Here is a 22,607-nt window from a genome sequence, read left to right as displayed (position 1 = left end):
CAGTAGTTTATACTTCCTTGTGTGTGTATAGACTATCCTGAAAAAGGAATGTCTGTAAAATATCTTTGCTATCATGATGCTAAGAAATACCAAGAAGGTAACCAGTTTAAAAAACTCTCAGGAAGAATTCACTTTAAGGATATTTTTAATGAGTCATGATGATCAAACAATTAATGCTGTGACTTATAGTAAATCAGAATCAGTGAAAAGACACTTGAATCTTTTCAGTTGTGTTACAAGTAACTAGGTATGTTTGAATGAATACCTTGAGTGTAATAATATAGATATACTGTCTATCATATGTAGGCAATATATGTTTAATAGCCATATATGAAATATATTAATAATATTTATATAAATTATTGGTTAAATATAACTGTTGATTTTATCATTAACAGTTGTCTACTATTATCTAACTGATGCATTTACTATAGTCCAAATGTGATAATTAATAAAATATAACCTTTGCTTTCATTGAGTTTCCTATAGTAATGTATTATAAGTAAGTAAACACAAAGTGATATTTTATTGAAGGTATTTCTTATGGTGTTATTTGATGTTTATCTTTTCTCAGGATTGAAATAAAGGCCTACATGGTATCCCTAAGTGTGTATATAAGGGGAAGGGAAGGAATTTTAACTGGGGAACTGTATTAAGCCATAAGAAAAGGGCTTAATATTTAGCCAAAAGAAAAGGGCTTTTCATTCTTATGCTCCCTAAATCAGAATGAAAATTATATATGTGTATTTTTTCCCTGTAGGAGGAACGAGTGAAAGTGAACCTATGTTAAGCCACACAGTCAGGAAGCACCTTCGGAAAACAAGACTTGAGTTACTCCACAAAGAATATGAGGTAAAGAATAATTAACATTTAAAATGATGACAGGTAAAACAAAGCTATCGCAGTCTGTGGATTTCTTAGAATAAAACATCCAATGAAATGTTACTTTAAAATATCTTTATTGATAAATTCCTCTTTCCCCTTTACTATAATAGGGAAAAGGAACAGATGCAAGAATTTACTTTTTTTCCCCTTTTTCAATTCAGAATCTGTCCTCAGAACACATACTGTTTTGTCAATATTTGCTCTTTCAAAACTTGATATGAGAGAAACCATACTTGAGAAAGCCAGTCTTCCACAAGACATTATGAACGTTCCAGTAAACAGTGACTATAACCTTTGTTTCAGCCTATAAATTCATTGATAATTATAAGCCTGATCAGTTCTGGTAAAATAGGAATACTTTTTTCAACTACTACCAAAGAGATTTTAGTGTGAAATATGCTATTTCCTAACCCCTTTTTTTTTTTTTTGAGATTTATTTATTTATGCATACAAGAACTGGGGTACAGACTAGAGGTGTGGGAGGATGAGAGGATTCACCAGAGACAGAGTGGGGAGCAGAACAGGCAGACTCATTGAAATACACTGCTGAGGGGAGCAGCAGGTGAGACAGGAGAGGTCTGCTGGGTCATGTGGGTTGCCCCTTGACCGGCCAGGGATCGAACTCATGCTGCAGATGGCTTCAAAGTGCTGTGCACCTCCCCCCCCCCGCCCCACCAGGGGGGAGGCCCCTAACTCTTTTTTATGTGAAAATGTTTTTTTAAATAATTCTGTGTGTTTAAGGATTACAACTGTTTTGTTTTCTTTTGTTTTAAGATTTATTTATTTATACAAGTACTGGGTACAGTCAGAAGCATAGGAGGGTGAGAGAATTCACCAGAGCGGGGAGCAGAACAGGCAGACTGACGAAATACACTGCTGAGGGGAGCAGCGGGCGGCAGGAGAGGTCTGCGCGCCATGTGGGACCCTCGCTGGCAGACGGGGATCGAACTGGCGCTGCAGAGGCTGCGGGCAGCTTCACAACCCAGTGCTCAACCACTGCACCACCAGGGGAGGCCCGGATTAAACTGTTTTGATACTCATACTCTTAATGAAGTGATTACTTCAGTCAAACTAATATTCTTAAATAGATACTGCGGGGTATGCGGGGGTGAGTGTGGGGTAGGTGTGGGTATGCCTGGTGAGAGCACTTGCAATTACTATCAGCAGATTTCCGGTGTTGTTACCTACAGCGGTCATGCTGTGCGTTAGATCTCTGGACTTATTCATCCTACAACATTGTTTTCCAATGTTTTTCCAAATTAGTTTCATGCTAATGGAATACCTATGCTTATGAATTAAAACCCAGTTGCCATTTTATGTTGATTAGAAGGAAATATCATGCATCTCTTCTTCTGACATAAACTGTCTTTAAGTTAAACTGTATATATGGAGGCTATTTCAGCTACCTCAGAAATGTTTTTAAATAAAGAAAGGCATGAATAAGTGTTCATTCATGTGTTTTCTTGTTTATATATTTTTAATCATTAATATATTCAAATAAAGCAATTTTCTCATTGTGTAATAGTATTTAACTTGAAATATATTGTAATTTAAAAGAGTAAATAGTACTTTCTGTGTTAACTCTAAAATGAATTCTTACATAAGTAATGAATATCATTAATAGGTACTAATCAAAATTAATCCTTTGGGAGATCACTGCCCTGTTGAGCTAGCTGGAATTTATTTTCTAACAACAGCGTTTCTAATCATCTTAGTTTAAGATCAGGTGTCCATTATAGATGAATAAATGGCTTTACAGAAAAGAGTTCTGGGTCAAATGTTTAGTGACTAGATGTAAGATAATAAGCAGTCCCAGATGGGGAAAATATACTTGGAAGAGTCATGTTAGTGATTGAAGAACCAACATGTAGAGCAGTAAAAAATTAACTGCAGGTATTATTCTGACAAAGAAAGTGGGAGGAAATGGCATATGATTTCATTCCTACTTCATCTATAAGCATACAAATAAATATCAGACAAAACTAGAGTAGATAACTTTGACAAATACTGTATTTTTTAATTTCCCTCAGTAAAGCAGTTAACATGCCTCAGAATTTTCTTCTGAAATGGAATCTGCTTCCTTGTTGAATTCATGCGACTATCTGTTTTTTGTACACGATCTGCAATAGAATCAGTGATTTGACCACCACCCTTTATATCCCCTTGACCCTTTCTTCATTCTGCCACCCCAACCTCAACAGCCTCACTTGGTTATCAGTGTCCTGTAGTGGTTTTTTTTTTAATTTACTTATTTATGCATACAAGAGCTGGGGTACAGGCCAGAGGTATGGGGGGGTGGGGTGAGAGGATTCACCAGAGACAGAGTGGGGAGCAGAACAGACAGATTGAATGAAATACACTGCTGAGGGGAGCAGCGGGCGAGTCAGGAGAGGTCTGCTGCATCATGTGGGTAGCTCCCTGGCCGGGGATCGAACTCCTGCTGCAAGGGCTGGGACAGCTTCATAGGTTGCGTCTTAACGCCTTGCGCCACCAAGGAGGCCCTCCTGTAGTTTTTAATAAGTATTTTGCTTTGTCAGATTGTCTGCTGTGTAAATGTCCAATATATGTCTTTGGATTTGGCTTCTTTTTAAATTATGTTTATTGAGGTAGAATAAGTTTACATTGTTCTGCTTTGGGTGTCAGTTTTAAATCTCTACAAATGTGTATTTTCACACCCTGCCCCAACAACCTACCCAGAGAAATAAAAAAAAAAAAACATTGAAAAATGCCAATTTTATCCATCATAATATGTTTTAAGAATTTCAACTTTGTGACTGTGTAGCTATAAAACTATTCTGATGTGTAAAGAATCTCTGTAGGTACATAATTTTTTAAAGATTTATTTATTTATGCATACAAGAGCTGGGGTACAGGCCAGAGGTGTGGGGGGTGAGAGGATTCACCAGAGACAGAGTAGGGAACAGAACAGGCAGATCTACTGAAATATACTGCTGAGGGGAACAGCAGGCGAGACAGGAGAGGTCTGCTGCGTCATGTGGACTGTTCGTGGACTGCAGCACGAACTCTCGTGCTGCAGAAGCTGCTGACAGCCTCATAGGTTGAGTCTTAACCCCTTGCACCACCAGGGAGGCTCCTGTAGCCACAGATTTTTGAGTGTAAAATTTCAAAACACGTTGGCGTCAGTAAACAAATGACTAGTGTCTGTGTCTACCTGATGGCTGTGCATGATTTTTTTCCAGGATGAAATAGATTGTCTGCAGAAAGAGGTAGAAGAGCTAAAGAGTAAAAATCTGAGCCTGGAGTCACAGATCAAGACTATTCTGGATCCTTTAACCTTGATGCAGAGCAGCCAAAGTGAAGACAAACCTCCAGTTGCAGATAATCCAAGTAAAATTGACCCAGAAACTGTAGCAGAATGGAAGAAAAAACTCAGAACAGCTAATGAAATATATGAAAAAGTGAAAGATGATGTGGATAAATTAAAGGAGGTAAGTTGCAGTAGTTTTAAAAGTTATGGCTGTTTTTAAAAATTCTATAAAGTTTTAAGTACCTTCAAAAGTATAAATAGCCCATTATCTTGACTCATCATTGGATGATTTGTGGGGGATGTACAGAAATCCCTGGATGAGCATTTATAATAATGGGAAAACTTTTTCTCCTTAAATGATATTAGCTGCCAAGAAGTATCAGGTGGTTCCATTTGTGACTATAAATGGAGGCCCAGTAGTGCTTCTATATGAGTTTGCATCTTCTTTTAGAAGAGTGACATCAATTTAGAGGATGTTTCTATTCCCCTTCTTTGTGGCTTATCTTAACTTTTTTTTTTAAGCTAATGTTCCTGACTATTCTGTATACATAAAAGCAAACAAATATCCATTTCCTTACCTGTAAAAGGAAAGGTTTGGACCATATCTTTACTAGGATTACCATTATCTGATTTCTATTTTTGTAAAAACTTAAGAAGGACAATGACTTTTTTTTTAAGATTAATTAATTTATTTATACAAGCATTGGGTACAGTCAGAAGTGCGGGAGGGTGAGAGAATTCACCAGAGCGGGGAGCAGAGCAGGCAGAAAGACCGAAGTACACTGCTGAGGGGAGCAGGGGGCAGCAGGAGAGGTCTGCGCGCCATGTGGGACCCTCCTCTGGTGGCCGGGGAGTAGCTGGGGATCGAACCGGCGCTGCAGAGACTGTGGTCAGTTTAGCAACCCAGCGCTCAACTGCTGCGCCACCGGGGAGAACCAGGACAATGACTCTTTAAGAGAGTTTTGAGGAGCTGCCTTAGTCTACTCTGTGCGAGAAAATATTTTTGGTTTATGTGGTGGGTTTATTGTTATCAGTTATTCTTTCATCCACCCAATAAGAAAGCGTTTAGGTGAAAAAGGCAAATGCTTGGGTTTTACAGTCTAGGAAAGGAGAATGAAATCATTTTATTAGAATTAGAGGTTCTGCACCTCCAGTGCAGCAGAGCTTTGTAGGCCAAAGGACCACCTACCTTTAGCTTGACTTCAGATACATCCATGATGGTGTCCTCTTATGCTAAAAGGAGATGGTTTCGTGTACGAATGGTGTCCGGATACATGTAAAAGGAGGGGACAGTTTTTCTTTGCTCTTTTAATGATTATATGTTAAATTTAATTTGTAAAGCTACTCTGAGGCCTCAGAATTATTTGGGATGTTTAATACACCCATTTTCAGTGCCTGCTGATGATATTAGGTAGTTATTAGCAATAAGCTAGAACATAAATGAGTTGAGAAAACCGGCTGTAGAGACAAAACTTGAGTGTGAAGAACAAAATTGTATACTATACGTCAAATACAGGAATACAAAAGATTGAGATGAAAGGACTACTTAGAGTGAAATGGACTTTTTTCTATAGGACTCGATGACTTTTGAGCCCTCATGAGGCCAGTATCATTACCTAATCAGTGTTAAGAATGCAAGATAGTTAGCTGAAGTATTCATTACTTTTTTAGATGCAACAAATAGGCAGAATTCTGTCTTTTATAACCTTTATCCACCTAAACCTTCTGACCTTGAAAATATCTCTGGCAATTAAGCAGCTGGCCAGCTCATAATGAGAATGTTAGAGAGCCATGGGACTAGTGAGATACATTGAAATGTAACTACATAGTATGAAGGGGATGGAGGGAAAAAAAAAATCAAATGATTTTCTAATTTAAGCTTATCATCAAAAAGCATTCACTAAGTGCCTTCTCTTACTGGTGCTGTGCTTGGAGCTTAATTCATTGTCCTGTGTGTATAAGGAAGCAAATGACTTTTCCTTTATCTTCAGAGGGGAAGTAATGGTGTTTATCAGTCACTTAAAGATTTAAGTCTCCAGTGTCTTGGTAGATTTGCAACCACTGAGATAAGCAGGAGGTTCAAGCCCAAAGGAGCCTGGATCAAAGAAAAAGTTAGGCTTGGTGTCCAAAAGGATGACCTCCGCCCTGCTTGGGTCCTTGAGGGGCAGAGAGGAGGGGGAGATGGCAAGAAATACAGAAGCTCTGAAAATTAGTGAAAAACATTTTTTTATCTTGTTTTAAACTTTTTTGTTGACAATTGCTTTTTGTCATCCATTCACTTTGTTAAAAGTTCTACTCAAAGAACTTCTCTTGCTCCGTAGCAGCAAAATGCATTGCTGAGGGGAGCAGGGGGCGAGACAGGAGAGGGCTGCTGTGTCATGTGGGTTAGCTTCCTGGCCTGGGATCTAATAGTGCTGACACTTAAACTCTTAGTCCTCCCTGGTGGCCTCGGGGTTAAGTTTTTAAAGACATGTTCAGTTTCCTGATAACACTCTAAGAATTACAGATGGCTCATATAATTTTTGCAAGACACTTTTGTTTCAGTTTTTGTTTAATCTTCAACTCTTTTTTTTTTTTTTTTTTAAGGTAAATAAAAAACTAAAATTGGAAAATGGTGGCCTGGTGAGGGAGAACTTACGACTGAAGGCTGAAGTTGATAACAGGTCACCCCAGAAGTACGTATTTTGTTCATTGTTTCAGATTATGAGTTTTTAAGCTGCTATGAGAGTTTTTTTCATTTGATTCTTCTTTAAATCATGTGGATTTAAGTAGAATGCCTTGCCTCTAAAAGTTAAGTGTTTTCTTTAGTTTTTAGTAAATCTTGATCTTAGTTAAGGCTAATTTTAAATAATGAATTTCTTTAAGTGGAATAGAATGGATTTGAGTGAGAAGAATTTCATTCTTCATTTTTCTTCCTTATTTGATTACCAAGAGACTTGTCTTATGTGCCTCAAGATAGGTGACTATGCACTTGGTTTTTACATTAGCTGTTTAACAGTGCTAACAAGTAGTGAAGATAATACCTTTTAGATCTTAAAAGATTTTAATGTTCAAATAGTACTTTTCATGGCAAGGTACAATAATAAGAACCATAATTAATATGTTTATAATGAGGAAGTAGAGCCAGAGAGATTGAATTTATTCAAATCTGTACAATTGTTAGGGGGAAAGGATGTCCTGAGATAATCTCATACAGGCTTTGTGGACTCCACCCCCACTCCAGACTAAAGCCATCAGGACATTGGGGAAGACAAATCCCATCACCACCAAGGGGAGGGTGGCTGGGACCTGAGGGTGGAGTTGGGCAGCCAGGTTGGATATAAAAACCAAACACGTGGGCCTTGCCGGGGCTCTCTGGCTCGCGATCGCTCGCCTCCTGGCTTCACCGCTCCTGGCTGGCGGCCAACTCCGAGAGCGCCATTTTGGGATTCCTGATCGGCGGATCGGGTAGGACTCATTTAAAACTTTGTCTCCCGCTTTTCTCCCAGAGCTGTACATTTCCTCATTTCCCCTTCCCTTGTAAATAAACCTTTTATTAACCTTTCACGTGTGCCTGCAGTAGAGCACTGATAAGTCCTTTTAAGCGTGCGGGTGAGGACCCACAGTCAGGCACCCCGTTTTGTATCGGGGTTGCTCTATGACACAACCAGTAAGTGGTAGGAATAGGATTTGAGTCCATGTCCTGTTACATTTACACTGAAAACAATTACACAAAGAAGCCTATCTGAAGTAGAACGTAAGAAATTGTTGAAGTTTGTACTAATTTCAACTATACGTTTAAGTGAATTTAGTCTTCCTTTACTATGAGATAGTTTTCATTCCATTCCAGAACAAGAGATTGCAACTATTGGCACACTTTACAGTTAACATATAGATTTTAAATTATAAAACAGTTAAACATGAGTTGCAGGTGGAGACAAGACAGGACCAGCAGTGGAGGCCCTCTTCATCTGAGAGAGAACTGGTGAAAGGCTGAGGAATGAGTTAGTGTTCCCTGCACACTTCCTCTCCAGCCACTGGGCTTCCACGTGTTTTTCCATTTTCTTGGAAAAGAGCCAGTGTAAGCAAACAATGGAAATTTATCCTACCCAGACAACCCCTCTGCTTATCAATTGAAAGAGAGATAATGTTGCCTTCAGTAAAACCAAGTGTGGTGTCAGGGAGTGGTAGGAGTAAACCATAATTACTCCAAGCAGAGAGAACTGACAGAAGCATAGCTTTTATATTTTAATAGTTCCTTCCCTGCACTCTCCAACCCTGTTTTTCTTTCACTTTGGATAATGTCCTACTTTGACAAATTAGTGAAATAAGCTTAGGAAGTGTTGCTGTTATGGGTGCTTTGAATCTGCTTCTCTCATGTATTGGCCTCCTGCCTTCCAGTCACACTAGCGCTGCCCATTACCGTTCCCACAGCTGCTCAATGGAACTAAAGCTATTTTGCTTGTAGCTTTTATTTCTTGAAACGTTGCCCACCAGATTTCACATTTCATGCCAGCTACCAAGATGTGTGTTTTTAAATATCCATAGCTCCTACCCGATAAATAACTTAAAATCAGAACTGAAGAAACCCGGCCGCTGATTGCTCAAACAGCCATACATCTGGATCCCGTATATATTTAGGTTTTGCCATCTTTAAATTCCACTCCTTTCCTTAGGGGAAAGGAACAGTTTCACTTAAAAAGCTCTGGACAGAGCCTTCTACCAGATCAGAAACGCATGCAGGTAATGGAGTGCGTCTGCGTGTAGGGCTCTCCCCCTTCCTCCCTACCCAGGCCTCTCCCCCTTCTCTACCCAGGGCTTGTGGGGGCGCATGCTGTTGCAGAGAGCTCTGCTACTTACAGTTCTCAAGTCTTCCTTGTGCGCTGGTCTTTGGGCTCAGGAGTGTACAGGTGCTCATGCCCACACCATACTGCAGGAGCCCACACTGCTCACGCTCCAAGTGCCTCCCATCAAGCCTTGGTGAGACCCTTCTGAAACCAGTTTTGCAAAATCAAATCTGCTGGGGATTTCCCAGCAGAAGTCTAAGGCACAAAAAGCCTGAGCACCTTAGGTACCTACTATTGACCCCTCAAGGTTTTGCTGCTCCATCTGCATAGTTTCCTTGGCGGTAACACTGCAGACCTGCCCGCAGACGCAGAGAATACCCCTGAATGTAACAGTCCCACAGAATACCACTCAGCCCAGGCTACTCACCAACCTGGGGTCTAAGACAAGATGGCATTGGTGCCAGAGGATGATTCTTCAAGTCTTCTGCTAAAGGCACTGCTTCTTCAAGGTGGGGGAACACTTTTCTCAGGGCATCTAGGGCACCTGCCAGGGGCCATCAGGCTTCCTGGCCTTTCTGGGTGTTGGTCAGCCCCAGGCCATGCCCAGCACCCACCCCTGGATGCACTCACTGAATTTTGGGGCTAATTGCCCATAGCCCAGAGATGTCCAGTGTCACGCCCACTCTCATTGCCAGCAATGTGACCGGCAGACCCTGCACCTGCACTAAGGCCAGCCCTGGCTCGGGCATGTGGAACGGGGACCCCCTGGACAGAAGCTCCCCTGTGGCCTCTGTTGTCCCCTCTTCCCTTGTAGGCACCATGAGCCAGGTATCCCACCCCACTCCCGAGGTTGGTTCCTCGGCACCTCATCCTTATTCCAAAGTGAACACGGCATCACCAACTGGTGATACTGAGAGGTTCACCTGCCTTCTTTAACAGCCTTCAGCCGTTTAACAGCTCAGAGCTTCCCGACCTTGGCTCCAGCCTTTTGTTTTCTCTAACTTGGCTTTTTGATACATCTCCTGCTTGGCTGCCGAGAACAGGGCGAGGGCTTCCTCCGTTGCTGGCCTCGGCTGCTCTCAGGCCTGCCCCTTCCCCTAGGGACCTCCACTCTGGCGGTTGCCTCTCTGGCTTGTGGCCCTGGGAGTGCCAGGCAGCACAGAAGCTGCCTTAGTCACCAGGGCCACCAGCCACCCCTTGATTTTCATCTCCTAGGGTGTACAAATGCACCCTCCCAGCCTTGCACAGGCTGTGGCGGGATTGTTAGTCCAAGTCCATCACCACTGTCCTTGAGTCGGCACTGGGCCAGTCCCAAGTCGTGGACCAGCCCCAAGTCGTGGGCCATTCCTTCCTGAGGAGTCTGCGGCCTCAGAGCTCCTGGGCTGGTCCTTGCAGGCAGTCTCCTCCTCCATTCGCGGTCTTGTCCTGTAGCTCTGGGACCTTGTCCACCTCCTGTGTTCCTGCAGCATCTTTAACTCTTCCCGCAGCTCCTTGACTGGTCGCCCCCTATGGTGCCAAGGTGCCTCCAGCGTTGTCCTAGACACCATCTGCAGAACTGTGAGGAACTCTCAACCCCCGTGTCCGTCCAGTGCCTCCCCACCAGGTGCAGGCCTCTCCACTTTCACCGTAGAGAGGCACCCACAGAGAGGAGGCTGGCCACCAAGCACTACACATTCATGCTCCCCCCCCCGCCCCCGTCCCTCACAAGCTCTAAAGAGGGCTCAATACCTGTCTGTGTTGAATCCTGCTGATTAGGGCCAATAGTAGTGGCAAGACGGCACAGGGCAGGCTCTGTTTGTTTGTTTTTTGTGGGACCCTCGCCGGCTGCCGGGGAACTAACCGGCGCTACAGAGGCTGAGGGCAGCCACGCAGCCCAGCACTCAACCACTGTACCACCAGGGGAGGCCCAGGGCAGGCTCTCTTTGGATCCTGGCATACAGGTAGAGTTCTGGAGCCTTCAGTGACTTTTTTTGCTGGCTTTTAATGTACTTTCTGTGCCATTTGTAGTGAAGTGTGGGGCAGGTGAGGGGACCCGGAGGCCAGGAGGCCTCCTGGACCCCTGCGAATCTTGGCTCTGGCGTTCTCCACTGCGCTCTGCCGTAAAGTCCTCTGCTGCCCACCTTTCTCTGTGATGCCACCCTTATATGCACAGTCTCTAGGCTCAGGCGTGCCCACTTATGCATGCCCACACCACACTCCAGGTGTCCACCATTGGGCATGCGTACTCCAGCCCAAGCGCCTCCTGCATTCAAGGCCACAGGTGATAGCCACAGAGGCCAATGGCACAATAAGCCTTCAGCAGTCTTCATTTACCCTATACCAACTTACCAAATCCTAGTGGGATTCAATGAGAAGCTTAACAAGCTGAAAGTACCTAGATATGGTTCACCTGAGGAGAGCTCCTATATGTGTTGAGAAAAGAAAATTGTAAGAGTTTAAAAGTAAATGTCAGCAAATAAAATCCATCCCACAAATCAGCTTCCACGGCAGCCTCTGTAGCTTCAGTCTTGAGTAGCCGGAGGAGGGCCGCCCCGTGGCGCAGCGGTTGAGCGCTGGGCTGTAAAGCTGCCCGTGCTTCTGCAGCGCCGGTTCGATCCCCAGGCTCCAGACCAACGGGGGAGGTGGGGGGGGGTCTTTTCGATCCATGAGGGGGGAAATAAAAGAGTGGGGAGGTTTCCATACGGGAAGGAACTAACAGGAGAGAGGATGGACGGGGGCCCAGAGAGCAGTGAGGAGAAAGTCTGAGGCAGAGGGGTGGCCAGGTAGGAGAGAAGAGAATGGTGGAGGAGGGAGACATGGAGCGGGACAGAAGAGCGGAGTGGAGAGGGTCAAGGAGACTCAGATCCTGGAGCCACTACGGAGAGAGGAGGTGGAGAGGGAGACAACGGGGGACGTGGTGTAACAGGGGGGTCCCCAGGAAAAGGGGAGGTTCCCTCCCCAGCCAAGGGAGGGTGGAGCTGAGCAGGGATTGAAGATGATGCAGAGACTGAGAAAGGAAGGAAGCGGGATGGAGCCAGGAGGAGGCGCATGGAGCCGGGAGACACGTGAAGAAACTGCGCTTGTCTTTGGGTCGTGGATGGGGTGACACAGATGTGGGTGAGACCCATGGGGAGGTGACCATGGCAGTTTTTGTCTTGATTTTGCTCTTTTCCTCCCGGATTTGTCTGGTTGTTTCTGACCCTTTTCTGTGGGTCCCACTGGAAGATGCTTTAGACTTGGGGCAGGCTTTGGGGGCCTTGCTCTGGGCCAATCCCATTTGGATGGAGTTTTACCCACGAGGGGACGGGTAACTTTGGGTGCTTGATTTAGAAACTAGATTCTTTGCCTTTCCTGTCTTGTTTCCTAGTTGTGTTAAAGTTCCTTCCCTTTAAAAATAAATAAATAAAATCCATCCATTCCATTTCATTCCCTTGGTTCAGAAGTGCCTTGGCCCATTATTTTTCTCTTGTCTACTTCGTTAGGCATGAAGGTATGCTTTTTGTACACATAGCCTTAGTGTTTTTTGTATGCTACAAATTGTGCATTTACAAAGCATGGCGGTGCAAAGGCTTTAAAATTTAGACAGTAGAGAGGAGTAAGATTAGGAAAGTGAATTTGTCAACTTGGGCTGCCAACACAAAATACTGGCGATAGGGTGTTTAACATTGAATATTTATTTTTTACAACTCTGAAGGCCAGGTTAAAGTTCAGCAGTTTCAGCTTCACCCTTTTGGCTTGTGTACCGCCTGCTTTTCACTCTATCCACATGTTAGCGAGAAAGCTCTGTTTACTCTCCCTCTTCTTAGAAGTATATAGTCCCTTCAGCTTACAATCTTCTCCTTAGGACCTCATTTAACCTTAATTACATCCTTAAAGACCCTGTCTCTAAATATAGTCACTTTGGGGATTAGGGCTTCAATATGAATTCGAGAGATACAGCTCAGTCTGTAGTACAAGGTATTTCTTGTCAAATAGCAACATCAAACAACTATGCTATTTATTGTCCCAGAACTAAAGATCTAATGTAAACAAGAGGAACTTCAAACTTTAACAATGGTCTTTAGCAGAGCGTGTTGTATAAGAGTAATGTATTTCATGGTATTTTAAAAATAATACTATAATCTTTTAAAGATCTGGTGTATCATTTATTTCCACTGCTTTTGCTGGCTGCATGACTCCACTGCACCCATCGGTCTCTGCTCTAAGTAGAAAGGCATGTGCTCGGTCTCAAATTTAAAGGGAGATACCAAATGTGCCACACCTCCACACAGTGAGACACACGAGAGCGGAAAGAAACTGAAAGGGAGAGTTTTTAGCACTGCATTTCTCATGTTCTTAAATTCTCTTGGCTTTAGTTACTTCTAAACTGTGCCAGGAAATGTGCATGTATCTGCCCTTGATAAAGTTAGGAGTCCCTTCGTGATCTTTTAGCTTGAAGAGGTATAAAGAATTGACTTGTAAAACATGTGAACGTTCCATACCCATTCTCTGAGACTTGTCTATTCAGTTGTGCCTTTTTTTGCTCTTGCCAAGCTAGGCAGGGTGTGTGCCTTGTTGCCAGCAATTCTGAGGCTTTAGCGCAGCAGCTGTTACTTGTCCTCAGATACTAACTCACCTTAAAAGCATACAGTCAGCAGGCCTCCCCGGTGGCGCAGCGGTTGCGAGCTGGGTTGCAAAGCTCCCTGCGGCCTCTGCGGCGCCGGTTCAATCCCCGGCTGCTCCCCGGCCACCAGAGGAGGGCCCCACATGACGCGCAGACCTCTCCTGCCGCCTGCTGCTCCCCTCAGCAGTGTCCTGCGGTCCTTCTGCCTGCTCTGCTCCCTGCTCTGGCTCTGGTGAATTCTCTCACCCTCCCGTGCTTCTGACTGTACCCAGTGCATGTATAAACGAAACAAATAAATAAAAAACATGCCTCTATTAAAAAAAAAAAGCATACAGTCAGCTTACATAAGTCTGTAGGTTGTTTATATCAAACTTGGTTATAACTGAATTAATGACTTTCCTTTCTATAAATATGTATTCAGAACTGTTACGTGTTCTTATCATTGTGTCTTTAGTGAGATCTGTGGGTCCGGTAATGTCTCCCGGCAGGCAGCTCTTTTACTGCACAGCCACCACAGGCCTTATCTTCACCCAGGCCCAGCTCCTCCTGGGGGAAGAGACAGACTCCAGATACTCTCTGGATGTGAGCAGTATTTCCTATTATTAGTACAGGAACAGAAGTGCTCTGAGGAAGAAAGAATAAGCTTCATAGATTGTGACCTAGTCTTGCTTTTCTTTTTGCTGTTTCTGTGTTTCTGGAACCATCTCATCTATTCCCATAGCTTTAATAATCATCTACCTTTATTTCAGAGATTACAAAATAAAATCTGAATTATTTTTGGCCTGAACTATAGATTCATATTTCCATTGTTCTATTTTAAAATTTTACCCAAGACCTTGTACCTTAAATTCACCACAAAGCATAATGGCTGAATGCTTAACTCTGGAGACAGATTGCCTGGATTCATTTCCCTGCTTGCACTTTGCCCTTTCTTCCCTTCCCAGTTCGTTTCACCATGCTCAGAACTGTCTTTTTATAAAATGTAAATCAAATTGTTTTAATTTCCTACCTAAAACCATGCAGTATTTTTCAAAAATAAGATTTGTTTTTTACACGAGCTGGTCTATGCCGGCCCCCTTCATCGCATTCTCCCTCCTCCAGCTTATCCTGCTCCAGTCAAACTAGCCGCCTCCTGTTTCTACAGCAGGCTGGGCTTGTTCCTACTCTGAGACTGTTCTGATCTTTATGTGGCTGTCTTTTTCTGTTGTCAGTTTCAGAGAGGCCTGTCTACATCATTCAGTCTAAAGTAGACTTCTTCTCCAGCACCAGCTACTGCCTTACTCACTTACTATATGACCTCATAGTAATAACATCCTGGCAGGGGGAAGCAATATTGGTGTGATTATTAGCATAAACTCCAGAGCCAGTTTCCGCAGCACTGAATTCTGGTTTATCTTCTTACTTGCTCTGTGATTTGGGAGAAGAGGATATTTAACTTCATTGTTATCTGAGTTTTTGTCTGCTACTACTATTTGGGACAATAGTAGTAACTTCTGGGGCCAATGTTAGTAGCTTTGTTAAGGTTGTCGTAAGGGTTAAATGAAGTAAAAGTTGAAATGCACTTGCAATAGAGCCCATTAACACTCAACCAATATTACAGTATTGTTGTCTTAGCTCTTATCACTGTGTGAAATTATCTTCTTCATTTAATTAAGAGACCTGTTTGTTGCCTGTCTCCTCCATTCTAAACCCTAAGCTCTGCAAGGTTAAAGACTTTGCTGCCTATCTCCTTCACTTGCAATTCCCCTGCACCTGGAAGGCACCTGATAAATATTTGTTAAATAATTAAATGAATAGATAAATAACATTTGATAAATTAACTTCTTTGAACCAGTGTGTGTAAAATGTGGATAATGTGCCAGTATAAGGATTAACAGATATGATTTTATGTCCTTAGTACATCATGCAGCACAAAGAAGGGGTGTAGGAGTGTGTCTAAATTGTATCCAGTATCCTCTCCAACTCCACCCCCCAAAAGATTGTTTATCCCCTGCTTTGTTCCTATCCTTCATGGCTTAACTCCTTGCCAACTCCTCACCTGGTTGCCCAAGATAAAAACACTCAGGCTCCTATGTTTCATTACAACCCTTCTCCTCATCCCACACCTAATTGGTCAGTATAGTCTAGCCCTCCTAGCTCGTAAGTGCCTCTATCATCCATCTTACTCTCCTTCCCACTAGTTTAGATCCACATGAATTCTTGCTAGTTTCTTTTAACAATCTTTCTACTGTTTGCCTGTTCTCCTTTCTTAACCCTAAAGTTTTATTTGTTATTGCCTGAATCTTAGAATATAAATTTGATCATCTCATTCCTCTCCTTAATTATCTTCGGTGACTGCCTGTAAATTAAAGTCCAGATCTCTTAGTGTGAGGCTCTCCACTGATATGTCTTCAGCTTAACCTTCCTGCCTCTTCTCCAGTGTCCCCCTTCTTGTAACTGACTGGCCAGACCAAATTTCTCACAGGGCCCAGATGTAACATAATTTGACATACTGTTGTACCTTTTTGTCTCATACCCTTTTCTTTGCCTTCTCTGACAGGGGTATCACTTTTCACTTGTTTTTTCTACTGTTTTTATATTGTATGCTCATCAGTTTCATGACTGATGCCTAGTAATTCTGTGAGTTCTTTGGAGCTAAAACATATTTTTAAAATGCATGGAATGCATATATGTATACAAATTATGTGCATCTACCTGAGTGTATGTTCCTTCTCTGGGGCCTGGCAGGAGGAAAAATAAATATCCTTCCACTCTACTACTCTGTGATGCCACTTGGAGGGAACTGACCACTTAAGATTTTGAGCTTTCTGGAAGCTTAAAGTACAAAGGGTATACAAGGCCAGAAAATCAGAGCTTCCCTGGCATTTTCTCTAAATGAAGAGAGCAGAGGATTTCCTGAAGTTTTCCTGTCTAAGCTGAACCAGAGACTGCTCGTTAGAAAGGGGAAAGGAGGCGTCGATGTTAAGGTTTGCCTGGCTCTGGAACAGGTTTCTTCTTTGAATCTCCTACTTGAAACAGGATTTTCTGCCCTTGCTCCTCTCCCTGCTGATGCTGAGATGTGGCCCCTTCCTAGGTCACAGACCTGCTCTTCCTAACCTGTATCCAGACATGCCAGTACTATTCAAACTACCCCAGGTTTTTGACTTCCTCAGTAACACTCTGGTCTTGGCTACTGTGCCTTTTTGACCTATTCTTACCTTTTCTGTTTCTCAAAATCTGCCCTGACAAACGCTGTGATTCCTGGTATTTGACCCCAGCCTGATCCTGTGACTGATCCTGCCTTGCCCTTTGGTTGTTCCAAAAGGGGACCTTGTAGACTGTCAGGGGAGCCTGATGCTACGCTGGAGCCAGACTGACAGCCACCCATACTCAGTTCCTCCGCGGCCTGAGGGGCCCTTCTCTGGATGTTCACCTAATTGGAGATGGACAGTTACTGTGGTTTCTATCAATTTGCCTTTATTGTGTTAAGATATTTTAGGAGCCTGCAATGCATGCTAATGACTAAGCAGTGAGGTTGTCAGAAAGATTATGAAGTGCTCAGAACAAGGGTAATGCCTGCTACTCCTTTTGTTTTCCGTCCTCAGCCTCCCTTAGCATACAGTATCCTCATTAACTGTCATCTGAGTAGTTATGACAGGGTGACTGGATCACACTTTTTAATTTTGTTTTAGTGTTACTCATGCTGAGGTGGGAAGGAGAAACAGATTTTAGTGAGAAGTATGTATATATCCTTTGAAGATACATATATATAATTTCCAAATCCAGAGATTTTTAAGTAAGCTTGTTTCTTACCTAACAATAGTTGTATATTCTTTTACACTATTGAGATGTTGTTGTTGTTGTTGTAAAGGTTATTACATTTTGGAAGAGGTAGAAAGTCCTTTATTCCTCTTAGACCTGTAAGAAGACATTAAGTAGCATGCCTTAGGGTTCTCTTTCCATGAAAGATTAGGGTCCTCATGGATGTCATGCAAACATCAAGATGGATCTTTTTCATGGGGTAAGGGAGCACAGAATTAGGGCATGTATTTGTGGAATTGAAATGAAATATATTTATCAAATAGGAGGGAATTTATTCCACAGTAAAGAACAGTCCACCGCCATAGGCCATGAATAAGGATCCAAAGTAGATGTAGGTGGGTCAGCCCTTATTAGAGACCAAAAACAGGAATCTCTCTCTCTACAACTTGCATGCAGTGTCTAGCACTCAGGTTGTTTCTTTTAAGAATCTCTAGGTATCTCGCAAGCATTTTAAACAACACAATTTTTAACTGTGGAAGCATGGGTAATAAATAGAAAAAAGTTTTCCTTAAAATTGTGTTAATATGCACTGTTATTTTTAAATCCTGTTTTTTATTTGAAAGCTTGCAAAGCAGATTCTGCCTCAATTTTGAAATAGTACTTTTGGGAGGTAGAGGGAGGAGGAATGGCTGAAGGTCAGTCCTCTTTGAATTTCTTTTCCGATTTGCAAAAACTGGTGCTCACATAGGTCTTTGGTAAAAGTGACAAAAGAAACTTTCAAAAAGTGGGGTATACCTGTACAACAGAAAGCACTTCCCTCTGAAACTCTGCTTCCCCTCTGTTTAAAGTAAAGAAAATACATTCCTCCTCGGGAGTCTGAAAGAAATGAAAAGATACGCAATTGCAGCTATATAAACAAGCGACTCAATAATAAAATCCATTCTGTGACTGGGTTATTCTTTCTTAAAAATCAAACTCAGCTTCTGTGGCTTTCTCATGTCCCAACCCTTACTTTAGTATAGGTAATCTTCACGGAGCATGGTTGTATAGGACCTTAAAATGACCATTCAAGCTAAAACTGCAAAGCAATCTTACTAATCAACGGGAAATAATCAAATTGCTGTGTAACTCTTAGGAATTTTTGTCAAGGCATCGACACTTTCTGTCAACTATAAACATATGTGAGAATAAACAAATAGTAGAAGTAGTATTTATATACTACAGTTTAAATTAGAAACATTGCAAATTAAAATGTTTTCTTTGTAAATAACTTGACAATATTCTGTATAGTGCTTACCTTCTCATCGTATGGCTCATGACACAAAGCTAGCATCTCTTCTAATGCCTTGATGAATTTTGTCACATTCCTACACTTCCATCAGCATCAAACGTTTTTTTCCTTTGTGCTTCCAGTGTTGTGATATTTTTCCATATTGCTTCAATGTAAAGCTATTTTGCCAGCCTGTCACTTCCCTTAGACATCTTTATCCTTCTTGTCAAAACTGTTTTCTTATTTATGTCAATACATGCTTCTCCCAAGTTCCTCTGGCAAGTCTAGGGCCTCTGGAATGACAGCAGTTTCAACAGTCCCCTGGTCAGCTCGTATTCTGTCGTTGCACAGGAGACACCTATAACTATATTTATGTTTTAACTGATTTTCCTTTATTTTTTTCGCCATACCTTTATCTTTTTTTGGTCAGTTCCATCTTTTAATTATCCAGTTTTATAAAATGTCAAGTGGCTGCACAACTACATCCTCACTGTCTGTGAACTGAGTAACACATGCACAGTGGCCTGTCACTTTCAGATTTTGAAAGAAATGAACTGATTTTCACTTTTCTTGATGCCTGTCTGGAACTTACATAGTGTTCTGTACACTGAGAGCTAGTGGCAAAGTTTTACCTTTATACAACTATGTTAATATAATGTGGTAACTGACATTTGAACCATATTGTTAGGTGACTGGTATTACTTAACTAAACTGTGGTAACTGAAATTGGTGCACATCAGAGCCATTTGCAGCAAGCACATCAGTATTGACAACATTCAGGCCAGATCTCAAAAATTGGTCCAGATCTAAGAATTATTGTCTTTTTTAGGTCACTGTTACCACAGAAAGAAAAGAGAAGATATAAATCAAAGATACATGGGAAGCAGGTGGACTCACTTCTCTAGTGTCTCTAAAGTTTTATGGTTTCAACAACCCACTGAGCTTGCTGCATTTATCCCTATTGTTGTGGATGCTGTTGAAAACCAGAGAGGCAAAGTGGATTGCTTAAATCACAACTAGTTAATGGCAATATAGAACTAGAGGGTAATACTTTTAATACTTGGTTCTGGCATTTTTTCTTTACCACATTTGCTTTCTTCTGACCCCCATTAGACAGTCCTTTTCCTACTGTGCAATGGCCTATGAGAACATGTCCACTGGCAGCCTTTCACTCTTAGAGAGATCCTTATCTGGTAGGATACCACAAAGTGCAGACCTTTAGGACATTCATTTTTAGTAGGACAGGAACGATTATACTGTACTTCTGTGGCTGTGAGGACAAGGGGCACCCTCAGACAGATTGTGTACATCAGTTAACATTGTAAGCGGAAAAATCCCTTCGGCTTCTCCTAGATTCTAGCAGAATATACTTCTGATATCAGTTGCAGATCCCAAACTGCTCTACGATGTTTTTTTGTGGCTTAATGAAGCCTTTGGCCATCACTGCTACTTTGAAAATCAAAGCTTTTTGGTCTCTAATGGAATGTTTATAAAAATACTCCATTTTGAAATTTGCTCGGGAAAAGGAAGTATGGTAAATGATATTAGAAATCCCTCCGGCTTGCCTTGGCATTGATTCATTTAATATTATGTACTCTGGAAATATCTGGAATTTGTGAAATATCTGGAATAAGAGAGTATAAAAACCCAAAGATAAAGAAGCTCTTATCCTCATTGTCTTCTTCCATGGATGTATAACATCAAATATGCATCCCTAATTATTATTTCTGTATGATCAAGTAAAATGCTCATTGCCAAATTTAGGATCTAGGGTAAGCTAAAAATCCCCACTAGGTATATCAAAATTCTCATCTATTTGCATTCTTTTACTAAGGTAAAAATGGGAGGTTTTTTTTAATGGAACAAGGTACAATGACAAAGCTGTTTATGTGTCATTCTCTGTTGCTTTCCTTGGTGTCAGTGAAAAAAGGAAAATAGTCAAATGTATAAAACATTTAGTTTAGCAGTATGGTGACTCATAAAACTTACGTATAAAGGGGTCCAAGAATGTTTAGCTTATCCTGCGGTATTGGCTCTATCTGGACAGTATTCAAGAAATATTAAATGAGGGATACACTACCTGGGGACTTGTACTGGGGAGCCAGCCACATTCCCTGCTTTCTTGAAGCGTGTACTCTAATGGGGGGAGAGAGAGAGAGAGAGAAGACAATAAATTAAATGGATTGATTGATTAATTGATCAGTTCCATGCTTTTCACCACACATTTCTTTTACTTTGCCCATCAGCACAGGTACCTTATTAGCATGGTAAAAAGGTCTGATCACTCAAAGTATTATAGACTTGCAAAGTATTGAAGTGGAATTTTGAGCGGTGATCTTCTAGAAAACAGCTGACATCATCAGTGACTTCTGCCGCTTACTTCTCCCACTCATGTATACGCTGCTGCTGGCCATCGCTGTTTCTGATGGCTTTCTCTCTGAAATAATGCAGAAACACGATCATTTTGACTTTGCACAGAACCATTTGTTAAATTACTTCTTTTAAAGACACAATTTTAAAAAATCATAAAGGCAAATACAGTATCATTGTTAGATGACATTATCTCTGGAAGTCCAAACTAAAACCTGGAATAAGAAGCTATGCATATTTTGGGAAACCTTCCTGATTTGTCACCAGTCTTTTTGAATGTAAGCTCTGAGTTCCTAGTGACATCTTTTTGTAACAGTGACTTACTACCAAGTAACAGTTGATCTTAAACTGTTTGTTTGATTTTTTTTCATCTGAGTATACCTTTATTATAAAAAGTGTACTTAAAAACGAATTTTATCTTGATAAGTAGATGAAAGACTCACTTTTTTGGTTTGAATTAAATAAATGTTCTATATAGTTTTGCCATTAAAAATATGTGAGCTATTTGATTATGCCAGAGTAATTATAATCAAGAACTCATAAACATTAAGAAGGAAAAACTTCCAAAATTCATTCAGCGGAATAGTCATTGTAATAACCTTTGTCTTTAACAAAACCTGTGGTTTTGCTTCATTTTTTTCAGAGGTAGAGGGGAGTCTGCTTTCTGATAGTTCAGTTAATTGCGCTGAATACATCAATATTCGGCAATGTGTCTATTAAGGCCCTTGCTAACTCTAATATTTTATGACTATATTTACCTTTTCCCCTGCTTTTTTTAACAAAAGCATGGATTATGTTGGGGGTGAGTTGGAAAGTGAATTGAGCTACAGTTTAGGAGGGGGTGATGGGCATTAAGTGGCAGTCATAGTCAGAGGTGCAATTTTGTTGACTTCTCCTTTATAGTTTTTCTTGATACTTAGTACATTTTCTTAATTGTAATTATTTTTTAAATTGGGAAGGAGATAAAATAAAGATAAACCCACAGATACAAGCAATTTTTTGAGGTTATTTTCTCAAAATCCTTCCTCCAGACTGTCCCTGAATTCTTCAAGCTGGATCAGTAATTTCATCCAAAAAATCCCTAAGGATTTTTTTTTGAAGATTTATTTATTTGTGCATACAAGAGCTGGGGTACAGGCCAGAGATGCGGGGGGGTGAGAGGACTCATCAGGGACAGAGTGGGGAACAGAACAGGCAGATCGACCGAAGTACACTGCTGAGGGGAGCAGCGGGCGAGCCAGGAAAGGTCTGCTGCGCCACCAGGGAGGCCCAAGAAAAGGATTTTTGAAAGAACTTTGGAGAGAAGTTGTTTTTATAGGGTTAGCATGTAAGGCTTGTGTTTTTAGCTCATAATAAGCAGTTTCCTAAAAGATGGAATTTTCCTTGGTGTCTGATAAAGGTAGACATTTTGTGTCCCTTGGAGTTGGGACTCTCCTATTGATCTTTGTATCACCAGCTCCAAATATACTGCCAGCCAGGTTGTTTCCTGAGTTGAACCCAGTCTATAATAAAAACAAGGTAATCCTGAGTGAAGGGTGAATCTGGGATGTGTTCTTTTTCATTTACTCTGCAAAATGTTCCTTTTAAGAAAACGTAAAATGTTTTTATGTGTACTATATCGGAACCACAAGCACTGACTCTCTATTTCAAAGTTGGAAGGAATGAGATTGATAGCCCACACAGTTGTAAAATGCCAAAAATAAGGTGAGCTGAAATGAATTAAAG

At 41.6% G+C, this 22,607-nt stretch overlaps 1 protein-coding gene across 1 annotated transcript in view; it reads left to right on the top strand.

Annotated features, from left to right (window-relative positions):
- OBI1 (ORC ubiquitin ligase 1) overlaps positions 1–22,607 on the top strand; it is a gene marked incomplete at its 3' end in the record, with an annotated part of 39,924 nt that overhangs the window by 15,193 nt on the left and 2,124 nt on the right. Inside the window, exons 3-5 of the mRNA XM_084235595.1 lie at positions 761–852; positions 4,086–4,334; positions 6,740–6,828. Of these exons, the coding sequence (XP_084091721.1) occupies positions 761–852; positions 4,086–4,334; positions 6,740–6,828 (430 nt within the window). The remainder of the gene's footprint in view (positions 1–760; positions 853–4,085; positions 4,335–6,739; positions 6,829–22,607) is intronic.

Source organism: Talpa europaea, assembly GCF_964194135.1.
Source record: "Talpa europaea genome assembly, chromosome: 6".
In the NCBI taxonomy this organism is placed as follows: Eukaryota; Metazoa; Chordata; class Mammalia; order Eulipotyphla; family Talpidae; genus Talpa; species Talpa europaea.
Note: the sequence above shows the minus strand (reverse complement) of the source record. Positions and strands in the feature narration are given on the sequence as shown.